The sequence below is a fragment of the Lathyrus oleraceus genome, chromosome 3, assembly GCF_024323335.1.
Source record: "Lathyrus oleraceus cultivar Zhongwan6 chromosome 3, CAAS_Psat_ZW6_1.0, whole genome shotgun sequence".
NCBI classification, from domain to species: domain Eukaryota; kingdom Viridiplantae; phylum Streptophyta; class Magnoliopsida; order Fabales; family Fabaceae; genus Lathyrus; species Lathyrus oleraceus.
Window position 1 is genome coordinate 450,383,718 of NC_066581.1, and position 12,388 is coordinate 450,396,105.

Genomic DNA, 12,388 nt, shown 5'->3' on the forward strand with positions numbered 1-12,388 from the left:
TAATTTCAGCAGTTTTTTGAGTATTTATATATATACTTGAAAATGTTTGCCTTTACAAAAAATCTACACATTTCTAATAACCTGCAAAAATGCTAATCAAAATGTATTTCAACACATTCTAGTTCTATCTTCTAAATATGCTATATAACCTGAAACAACACCAAATAAAGATTGTAGTAAGCAAATGGAATTCACTCAAAGTTATTCAGATCACATTCAAAATTAAAGTAAGAGTTCAATACCTCACAAAACCTGTAGCTCGATAATGAATTGACACAATTCCTCTTTAATTTCATCCAACTGATCTTTTGAGTAATAAGCACATCTATATTCATCAAAGTACTACATAATAATATAACATAGTATGATTTAGTTAAATCTATTTAATTATGAGAAATATGTGTTAAATATGAAAATAACTCATAAGTTAGAAATCCATACATCAGATGGAATATCTGTTCGATCCATAAGAAGAGTTTCTTTCATAAACCTCAACGTGTAATATCCACAATCTATATTATTACGCTGTCGAGGACACTACACATGGAAAAACAATATGGATAAATATCCTAAGTTTTATCATGTGTCATCACTAATATAATCAAAATTGTGATAATTAATATACCTCCACTCTATTCCATGTAATGTTATTGGCTTTTCTCTTTGGTACTTGAATTTTTCTTTGTGCTCGAACAGTTTGTATAATGCTATAATGAAATATAAACGAATATTTAGAACAATTCACATAAATAAATAAGTATACACACGAATATTGGGTTATTTGCACTTACGTGTCAACTATCGTCTTCATAGCAGGGTATGTTGTCCAATCCTTGTGTAAAGAATCCAAATAATACACAATTTCTTTAAAAGGATTTATCGCGACCAACAACCAATGTCCACTGTAATAAAACAAATGTTAGATGGAAACTTTCTACACGACGTCAAAATATGAAAAATTATAACAGATGAATTTAGATTGAAGAACTAACCCGTCGCCGGTATTAAACGGTAAAAAGAACAACTTTTCTCTATCTGTGTCGGCCATAAAGCGCTCGACTACATACGTCCTGACTTCATCTGGTTTTCTTATCATTTCGGTTAAGTTCGTTTTCATGGGATTTAAGAATGAGAATCTTTGCTCCAACCCACGCGGACCCATCAATTTGTCATATAAATACCTTATATAAAAACATCATTAACATTTAGACTATTCATATGAAACGAGTAAATAACTTGTTCAAGAATTTAAACAAAGTAGATCGGATATACCTCATGTATGTGTTGATAACACCAACGCTTAATTGCGTATGATACAAAATTTGATCAAAATCCTCTTTACCCAATGGCTCGGCATACTCAAAACCAAAAATAGCTCCATCCATAGGTATTAAACGAACACATCCATCCGAAATATCTGTCGTTTCTAAATATGTATGGAGGCACGCTCTATACTTGGAAGGATTTTTCTTTTTAGCCCCGGTCCTCTTGGAAATTTCAGTCTTCTTAGCAACAGGAATCTAAATATCATATAATTAGTAAGGTGAAGTGTAAGATGACGAATTAACAGGAATCTAAATAGCATATAATTGTGATGTACCTCTTTTTGCGATGCAACTGACTCGATTTCCCGCGCAATCCCCTTATCTTTTGCTTTGGATTTTGTGGGAGTCTAATTAACATTAACATGTAAAAAATGTGTACGTAAAATGCGCGTAAAAAATTTGAATACCTAAAGGTTCATAATGGTTTTAAGCATACCTCATATCCTACGATAATGAGGTCTGTCGGCCATGCAACAAATGAACCTATGGCATCTCCCAATAAAGTTGCATCCGAAACATCGTCAGGATGTGGTAATAACGCATCCTTCTCCAAAGCAATATCAACCGAGACTTTCAAAGATCCAGTAGGGAGCGGTTTAGTGTGAAGTAATTCACCCAAATTGTTATGAACTTTCCCCTTGCCAACCATCCGATAAGTCGGTCTCGCTAAGTAGAGGTGACAAGGTGAAATGCCCTAAAACCAATAATAAATATGACATTTTAATGTGTATATATGACAATTAAATAAATTAAGCTAATTTAATTTCATAATAAGATATATAATTACCTCTGGAATAGTCGGTTGAAAATTACAATTGATACTATCTTTGTCACTAGTATCTTTAAAACCCGCTGCTCGATCTCTTTCTCTTTCCTTTCTTAATTCAAGAACTTCAGCTTTTAATGCTTCCAAAGTTTGCTGCAGTTCTTTATTGCTAGGAGTCTTTGTTTTTTAATATTCAAGGATTTTTGAGTGATCCCAAATCCCTTGCCCCTCACCCGACCAGAATACTCGGGAACATCTAATGCTCGACTCAGTATGCTCCTGCAATCAGTGTCTTCATATGGAACTATAGATTGAGATAGAGTCTCCTGAAAATCATATGAACATACACACAATAGTAATGTTATTGTCTTAAGTAAGTGTCAAAGTCAAAGTGTTCGAAATTGGACGATTCAAAAGTGTCAAAGTCAAAGTGTTATTGTCTTAAATAATGCTATACTTACACATTTCTCAAATATTTGTTGAACGTCTTCTTTAATCTTTCCATCCTTACCGACACGGGCTTCCTTCCACAAAACATGTGCCGGAAGAGATGTTTCAGAACTATTCTCCTTTGTTAACTACACATTAAGCATAATATGATCAAATATAACTCATGACAAAATATGATCAAATATAACAAGTATATCAATGCAATTTATAGATACTTACTATAGACTGCTCTAAGCGTCCATATCCAACACGCCCTTTTCTATAGGGATACGCCGGACTTGATGCTCTTTGCCGGTTTGTTTCACTTACACTCTTAAATTCTTGGGTTTTTCGTTTGGATTTAAACGTTTCCCATTCTTTAGGTGAAATCAAACTTGCATATTTAGATGGAAGCTCTGCATCAACAAAAGTACCTTCCGTATCCCTAAGAAAGGTGGTTGATAAAAAGGTTCTAAACCCTCTTAGTAACTTTCCGGCCAATTTGAGACAATGATCTCTTCTGTTTTCTTCGATGTCGAAACACCTCTACGAAAAACATACACACATTGCGTTAGTACAATTAATTTAAAGACATAATCGTCATTAAAAACAAATAACATCACATATGGTACCTTTATCTCACTCCATATTTTGTCTTTAGCTTCGTTCAATTGTTTATTTCTCCAATTATCACAAGTAATTGGAACTTCATTCCTTACCAATGCACCAATAAAACTTGTCAATGTTGAACCGTTAGGCTCAATTAGTTGTCCACCTTCGTTCCAATGCACTTTTATTAAAACGCCTCGATCTCTATCTCGAATAACTTTCTTCATAACCGTTATTCCACGTTTAATTTCCCTTTCCGCACCACCAACGGTCTCATCACCATGTGGGTGATCCTCGTTACTAGCCATCTGTAATAAAGAAAAACATAAACACAATATTAAGCAAATATGAATACAAATCAAGTAAGTGTCAAAGTCAAAGTGTATTGAATTGGACGAAAATTACATGGTAGCCTACAAACGGGCCAAAGGACTCAAAAATGAACTCGATTCGTCCAAATTCCGAGTGGAAGCATGTTTACCTAAGTCACTAACATCTCTTTCTTTTCTTTGTTGGAATATTAATCACTTGTTTCTTAGCAATGCGTACGGATGAATTGATCCAAATTCCCTCATTATGATCGTTTCTTATATATGACTCATCCGGTATAAGATCATCAACTTCATCATTTCTATTCAACTCATTCCGTCTAATGCATGACTCATTCTCAACATCAATATCACATTGATCGACACCGCTATCATCAGTGACTTTGTTAGAGAAAAGCACTATAGACCATTTTGTACTCTTCGGGTCATTCACATAGAACACTTATTTTCATATACCGTTCAGCAGGGTACATCCATCTCATATAAGCTGGTCCACACAACTGTGTCTCTTTCACAAGATGAACAACTAAATGAACCATTATGTCAAAAAAAGACGGAGGAAAATACATTTCAAGCTCACACAAGGTAATTACAATCTCTTTTTGTAGTGTTGGTAAGATCTCGGGATCGATCACCTTACTACAAATTGACCTAAAGAAAAAACACAATTTAGTTATGGCACTTCTTACTTTTTCTGGCAAAATAGAACGTATACCTATCGGTAGAAAATGTTCCATTATAACATGGCAATCATGTGTCTTCAAATTCTTCAACTTGAGGTCTTTCATAGAAACAAGTCTTCTGATATCAGATGAGTAACCTTCTGGAACCTTAACTTCACTCAGAGACTTACACAAATTTTTTTTCTCCTTTCTAGATAAAGTAAAAGCGGCAGGTGGTAGATATGTTCGTCTTCCTTTCTTTACGGGTGCTAATTCAGTTCTCATTCCCATTTTTAACATGTCCTGCCTTGCTTTAAGGCCATCCTTAGACTTGCCTTTTATATTGAGTAATGTACCGATAACACTTTCAAATACGTTTTTTTCAATATGCATAACATCGAGAAAATGTCTCACGTACAAAGACTTCCAATATGGCAATTCAAAAAATATCGACCTTTTCTTCCACCCACCTTTCACAATCTTATGTGCAAAAGGCTTGCCAAACTCAGTACGCACATCTTTCACCTTTTCAAAAACTTGTTCACCTGACAATGCGGGTGGAGCTCTACGATGTTCGGTGTCTCCATTGAATGCTTTTCTCCACCCACGGTAGTGATGTTTAGAATGTAAGAATCTACGATGACCGAGAAACACATTCTTCTGGCAAAGTTCCAATCGAATCGTATCGGTTCCGTCTTCACAAACAGGACACGCACGTTGACCTTTAATGCTATACCCAGATAGATTCCCGTATGCTGGAAAATCATTAATTGTGCCAAACAACATCGCCCTCAAATTGAAACTTTCTTTCCTATATCCATCATAAACCTCCACACCGTTCTCCCACAAAATCTTTAAATCTTCGATCAGAGGTGTCAAGTATACGTCTATGTCATTCCCTGGTTGTTTAGGCCCAGAGATTAACATAGATAACATCATGTACTTACGCTTCATACATAGCCACGGAGGTAGGTTATAAATCATAAGAATCACAGGCCATGTGGTATGTGAGATACTTTGAAGACCATGTGGGTTCATTCCATCAGTAGATAATGCCAATCGAAGGTTTCTTGCTTCTGATCCAAACTCAGGATAATCATTATCAATCTTCGACCACTGTGGTGAATCAGCCGGATGCCGATACTTTCCATCAATAATTCTTTCATCTGCATGCCAAGTAAGATGTCTTGCATCGGTTTCACTACGAAACATGCGCCTAAATCTCGGAATTATCGGAAAATACCATAAGACTTTTGCGGGAGATAATCTTTTCTTATATCGAGACAAACCGCATTTAGGGCACTCAGTTAACATTGCATATTCGTTACGAAACAAAATGCAATCGTTAGGACAAGCATGTATCTTATCATAGCTCATGCCAATAGAGCACAACATTTTTTTTGCCTCATAGGTTCGATTAGGAAGAACATTATCATCCGGTAGCATTTCTCTCATAAGGGCCAACAACTCTGTGAAACTTTTATCCGACCATCCATTGCCCGCCTTTAAGTTGTACAACTTTAATACCGCAGAAAGTCTTGAGAATTTAGTGCAACCTTTGTACAACGGTTTCTCTGCATCGCTTACCATCCTCTCAAACATTTCAGGACAATCATGAAGATCTTCATCCAGTGCTTCTACAATCTCTTCAACTCGATCACAATCGTATGTTTCCGTGTCTTTGTCGTATGAAGCATAGGTCGTATTACTTTTCTCCCTCTGTTCAACATTCTCGTTAATTTTCTCACCATGAAATATCCAACACGTATAACTTCGATCAATTCCACGCATCAGTAAATGCGATTTCAATCCATCTGCGTCAACCCGACCCATATAACAACAACCCAAGCAAGGACATTTCATTCGACTGGGGTCTTTGACATGTTCAACAGCAAACTTAACGAATTCCAATACCCCATTCTCGTACTCTTTCGACAATCGATCGGCAGACATCCATTTTTTATCCATGGTTTTCCTAAATTATTCACGCAACTATTTCAAAACAACATAAAAGAAGAATTTCCTAAGATAAACACTTTCGCGTCACAAAAAGAAGATTATTACAAACTAATAAATATATATATATATATATATATATATATATATATATATATATATATATATATATATATATATATATATATATATATATATCTATTCTTCTACTAACTATGAAGTGAAGTAACTATAACTATGTTGTAGTTATGCTATTAAAATCATGACAATTTGGATATTTATTATGATTGAATGTCAAATGATTGGAAATAATTTAGAGGACTAACACCCTATATGAATAAACAACTTATTTCCGCGTTTATCATATAATTGCTTATATTATAAGTCATTTCTATGAAAAAAAGAAGAAGAGGCAATAAGTTACTACCTTTTAATTGTGGATGTCAACAAAGCTTGTTAGCAATAGTCCTCAATTGAGTCCTAAGGAAATGAACACCCTATAAAATAAACAACAGCTTATTAGACATTAAACAGATCAAGCAATGTATCAATCAGTCAGTAAAGTAATCAACTAAAGTACAAGCAATTCAAGTAGGGTAATATGTCAATCCAAAACTAGTTCAGCATTGTCAAAAACCAATTTAATACCAATCCAACTTAGCAAAATATTTTCCAAACCAGTCCAACACATTCAAGCAAATAACAAGTGTAGTTCAAATGTGCAATATAGTTCAGCAGTCCAACATAATTCAAGTTTAATCAGTTCAGTTTCATGGCATCAGAAAAAAAACAATTCAACAAGGTAAAATCACAAGCCAAGTCAATGCAGTTCCATTCAATTAACTTTGACTCACATCATTCCCATTCTAACAAGCTAGCCTTTCTTTAACTGTCTAACAGCTGACCTGCATTTTCTAAACTTGCATTTCAGTTTTTCATTCTAACACTAACCACACTAATTAACTATTTCATTAACACTAACACCATCTCCCTTTAACAGTTCTATCTAATCCTATCCAACTTACACGCCAATGCTAACAATCACATTTAACACTTGCTACAATTCATCATCAGTATAATAGAAACCTAATGGAAGCTAACACAAACCATCTCCCTTTGACATGGTGATTAATATCAAAAATATATACATTTGTTAACATACCACAAAAGAATCAACTGCCCTAACACACAAAAGAATCAACTGCCCTAACACAAGAGAATCAACTGCCCTAACACATGAACCACAAAAGAATCAACCCAGAAGCAAACCTTTATCACTAATAAACTGCCCTAAATAAAGAAAGATGAAACGAACAGAAAATGCACTTACAAAAATGTAAACGGTGATGAACGAAGTGAGTGATGAACGCAGGAATCAAGAATGGAGGTTTTGGGAGAAGCAGTGATGATGAACGCAACGAGTATGAACGCAGTGAGAAGAAGGTTGTGGGAGCGAGGGAAACAAAATGGGTCTTAACGTACTGAATGAATTCATATATTATAATTTACTAAAAAAAAAATTTGGTAAATAAGGCCTTAGACAGCGCTTTTATGAAAAGCGCTGGCTAAGCTCACAAATTAAAATGGCCTTAGACAGCGCTTTGAAGGAAAGCGCTGGCACAGGAGGGGTCAATAGCAGCGCTTCTAAAAGCGCTGTATAAGGTAGGCCTTATACAGCGCTTTTTTTAAAAATTTAAAAGGCCTTAGACAGCGCTTTTGGGAGAAGCGTTGTATAAGGTGACCTTGTCAAAAGCGCTGTATAAGGTAGGCCTTATACAGCGCTTTTGTTGTGATTAATTTAAATAATTTTAAGGCCTTAGACAACGCTTTTGGGAGAAGCGCTGTATAAGGTGGACCTTCTCAAAAGCGCTGTCTAAGGTAGGCCATTTAGCAGCGCTTTTAAAAAGCGCTGTCTAAGACCATCCATTTAGCAGCGCTTTAAGCCATCTACGTATTCAGTTTCCTTATTTTTATTTTTTTTTACCGTGTAGCAGCGCTTTTGGAGAAAAGCGCTGTCTAAGGGGCGCTGCCAAAAACCTGTTTTGGCGTAGTGTTATTCTGCATCAAAACACCACCCAAACCCAACAATGAAGCATCACAGTAAACCTCAAATGGTTCCGACGGACTTGGTAATATCAGAATAGGAGCAGTAGTTAACCTTCTCTCTAACTCTTGGAAACCTTCTTCACATTTTGAGTCCCAAACAAACGCTTGCCCCTTTCTAGTCAACATCGTCAACGGTAACGCCAACTTAGAAAATCCCTCAATGAATTTCCTATAATAACCTGCAAGTCCAAGAAAACTCCTTATCTTAGAAACTGACTTCGGAGCTTCCCACTTAGCTACCGCTTCTATCTTAGAAGGATCAACAGCAACACCACCTCTTGAAACCACATGACCAAGAAAACTAACCTCTTCTAACCAAAATTCACACTTGGACAGTTTAGCAATTAACTTCTTTTCTCGTAGAACTCCTAAAACCACTCTCAAATGTTCAGCATGCTCTTCTTCAGATTTCGAATACACCAAAATATCATCAATAAACACCACAACAAACTTGTCTAGGTACGAATGGAAAATCCTATTCATATACTCCATAAATACCCCAGGCGCATTAGTCACACCAAAAGGCATTACAGAATACTCATAATGTCCATACCTTGTTCTGAAAGCAGTCTTCTGAATATCCTCAGTTTTCACACGTATCTGATGATACCCCGATCTCAAATCTATTTTGCTGAACACACTCGCACCAACCAACTGATCCATCAAATCATCAATCCTCGGCAAAGGATACCGATTCTTGATCGTCACTTTATTCAGTTGCCTGTAGTCCACACACAACCTCATAGTACCTTCTTTCTTCTTAACCAATAACACTGGTGCGCCCCACGGTGACACACTCGGACGAATAAATTTCTTATCCAACAGATCTTCCAACTGACTCTTCAATTTAGTTAACTCAACAGCAGACATACGGTACGGAGCCATCGATATCGGCCTAGTACCAGGTACCAAATCAATCGAGAACTCAACTTCACGCTCTGGCGGTAATTCATTCACTTCTTCAGGAAACACATCAGGAAAATCACACACCACGGCTAGATCGCAAATCACCAGTTTATCTTTAGCCTCCAAGGTCGCTAACAGCATAAACAACTCTGCCTCATCTGCTACTGCCTCATCATAGGGAGTGTAATACTTCGACAGCTCTGTGAACTTAGCAGCATACTCAGTAATAGACCGGTTGCCCTGCTTCAATTCTAAGAACTCTATCTCTTTCTTTCCTCTGACATCCTCTGGAAAGTACTTCCTCAGGAATCTCTCTCTGAACACCGCCCAAGTGATCTCAACACTCCCAGCAGCTTCCAACTCAGTGCGGGCAGCAACCCACCAATCATCTGCTTCCTCTGACAGCATATGCGTACCGAACCTGACCTTCTGGTTATCGGCACACTCAGTCACTCGTAAGATCCTCTCGATCTCCTTCAACCACTTCTGAGCACCATCTGGATCGTATGCTCCCTTGAACATTGGAGGATTGTTCTTCTGGAACTCACTCAATTGACGAGCAGCTCCCAATCCCACAACATTCGGATTCCCTCCAAGTACTCCAGCTAGCATACCCAGAGCCTCAGCAATCGCAGCATCGTCTCTACCTCTTCCAGCCATCTCTATTCTGAGTTAATCCAACAAGCTAAAACAATAAGTACTGATAGGGTTACACAACACCTATCACATACAGGGAAACAGAATAATTACGACTCGACTCGACCGACTATGCTCTGATACCACTAATGTAACACCCTTCTAAATTACCCCAATAATTAATTAAAACAACAAAATATAAATCAGAGTAGATATGCAATTTCAGGGTGTCACACTTGACACTTCACACCAATCACCAAATAACTTGTCATGCTAATTTATTAATCAAAATAAAACATTGCACAATTCGCAGCGGATAGAAATCTAACAACATTCGAACCATGTAACACATTACATGTAAAATTGTTCAACAACCAACAATGAAAACAAAGTAAAACATCCCGTCCCGATGTTACATATACCAGAGCATGACTCACTAAGGAACTACACTAGACTCCAAGCACTAGCTTCTACTCAATCACTGCTCTTTACCTGAAACATAATCATACTCAACACAACCACAAACACAAAACACACGTATAATATTGGAATACATCCATTCATATTATACGCCATACATACATTATGAAATGAGACTCCATGCATGCGGTACCGACTATTCGTGAACACATAGTTCAACCTCACCGATCAAACCCAGATACGGCTACCATGCTCACTAGTCCCACTCATTTGAGACCTAGTGACTCACTCACTAATTCCTCACCATGGGAATTAGCTACCACCATAAAGGCTATGCTATGCACGCTAAATCACCTAGCATGCAAACATCAACAACAATCCACAATGGACATATGCTCACACTCTAAGCCATAAACAACTCACTAATTCCTCACCATGGGAATTAGCTACCACCATAAAGGCCATGTTATACACGCTAAATCACCTAGCACGCACACATCAACAACAATTCACAATGGACATACATAATAGATATATTCACAGCATTATGCATACCCTCATACATCATCAGCATATTTATCACAGAATCATATCATGTCATGCCAAATAATAAATCACAGTATTAGCACACTCTACTAATACTTATACTGCTCAAAACCACGGGAAATGATCCCTACTATATCATACATCAGCTAAATTACATCACTCAGCTGAAACGACCACAACTGCACACAACATCTCAGAAAAATCAAACTTCTGCCCATACAATATGGACACAATATTTAAATATCAATTTTTCACTTTTCGAACAGCGTTAACCCGTTAACGCATTTGGTTAACCTGTTAACGCAAGACAGAATACAATTTTTCAGTTTTTCAACACTGTTAACCGGTTAACGCCCTGGGTTAACCTATTAACGCAAGACAGAATGCATTTCTAACAGTATTTCAACAGTGTTAACCGGTTAACGCCCTGGGTTAACCTGTTAACGCAAGACAGAATGCATTTCTAACAGTATTTCAACAGCGTTAACCTGTTAACGCCCTTGGTTAACCCGTTAACGAAAAACATAAATTAATTTTTTTAATTATCATAACAGTGTTAACCGGTTAACACCCTGGGTTAACCGGTTAACGCAAGACAGAAAGCTGTCCCATGCGTTAACAACAAACAGAATGCAGAATCACCCGCATTTTTCGCCGTTGGAGGACTTCCAGACCTCCGATTTCGATTCCGTAAAAAGCTACAACACCAAAAAATTACAACTCATCCAAATACAGATCCATTCACGGTTTTTAACGTAATCTTATTCATCACAATTTGCTGCATTCATCATCCTGATTAGGGTCAATACAATGGCTTATCACTACCCATTACATGTTAACCCATAATACCCATTAAACGACGATAAACCCCCCTTACCTGAGTTAATACGGCAATTGATTCTTCGACCTTCAACAATCGTGAATTCTCCTCTTGAGCCCTAGCCTCTTCTTCTCCCTTTCTCCACTTTCCAGTCGCTTCTCTGTTTTCACGTGAAAAACCCTTTTCTAAATGGGACTCTTTTCTGATTTCCAACAATGTTCCAATTCCAACTTTATAATTCCAATAATAATAATCCAATAATATCCCAATTATTTAATTAAATTAATAAATATACTAATAATAATATATATGAATGGTTTATCTCCTCTCATTCATATTATCATCATAATATACTATTAAACTTAAATTAAATAATTATTATATTTTATCGGGGTGTTACATAATGCATTTCATAAGAAAAACTCGCTGGGGAGACAGAGATTCTAGGGGATAAAAAGGTATACGTAGGCCAGTCTACGACTTAAAACTACTGGGGGACTCGAGGTATTCCACACAAAGTGTAAAGATTCAGTCGGGGAAATAACAACATCTACAGGGGACACGAGTAAGTCAGGATAAAAACTGAAGCATTCGACTCATGCAGGGGGAAGCAATTTCACTAAGGAAATGCGCACTCAACTCAACTGGGGAGAAATAAACTTCAACATAGGAGGAGAAGAAATCTATTATCTACTCCCTGTTATTGGGTAAGGATATAATAAAGATCTGACAGAGAGACCATCCATCATTGGTTAGGATGAAGATATCAAGGATGACTTGCTAGGAACCGCCAGGAAAGAAAATTCATTACCGGTTACTGGGTAAGAATAGCCTGGCTGGGGAAAAGTGTAGAAAATTGGATTTACAACTACCGGATA

General features: G+C 36.9%; 1 protein-coding gene across 1 annotated transcript; it reads right to left on the bottom strand.

Moving 5' to 3' along the window:
• Positions 1 to 243: 243 nt before the first annotated feature.
• LOC127128123 (uncharacterized) lies at positions 244 to 7,040 on the bottom strand. Its single transcript, XM_051057371.1, has 13 exons — positions 6,504 to 7,040; positions 3,153 to 3,437; positions 2,761 to 3,066; positions 2,553 to 2,669; positions 2,113 to 2,417; positions 1,762 to 2,019; positions 1,601 to 1,672; positions 1,273 to 1,520; positions 993 to 1,181; positions 792 to 902; positions 626 to 707; positions 442 to 537; positions 244 to 342 (listed from the first exon to the last, which is right to left on the bottom strand). The coding sequence occupies exons 6-13, from the start codon at positions 1,972 to 1,974 to the stop codon at positions 244 to 246; spliced, it is 1,110 nt and encodes a 369-aa protein (XP_050913328.1). The 5' UTR covers positions 1,975 to 2,019; positions 2,113 to 2,417; positions 2,553 to 2,669; positions 2,761 to 3,066; positions 3,153 to 3,437; positions 6,504 to 7,040.
• Between the last annotated feature and the right edge of the window lie 5,348 nt (positions 7,041 to 12,388).

Bases quoted from the DNA above. Each gene is read 5' to 3' on its own strand.
- LOC127128123 (XM_051057371.1), bottom strand. From the start codon at position 1,974: ATGGTTGGCAAGGGGAAAGTTCATAACAATTTGGGTGAATTACTTCAC. The intron at 1,673-1,761 runs GTATGCTTAAAA...AATGTTAATTAG, and splicing joins TCATTATCGTAGGATATGAG to ACTCCCACAAAATCCAAAGC. The intron at 1,521-1,600 runs GTACATCACAAT...TATGATATTTAG, and splicing joins CAGTTGCATCGCAAAAAGAG to ATTCCTGTTGCTAAGAAGAC.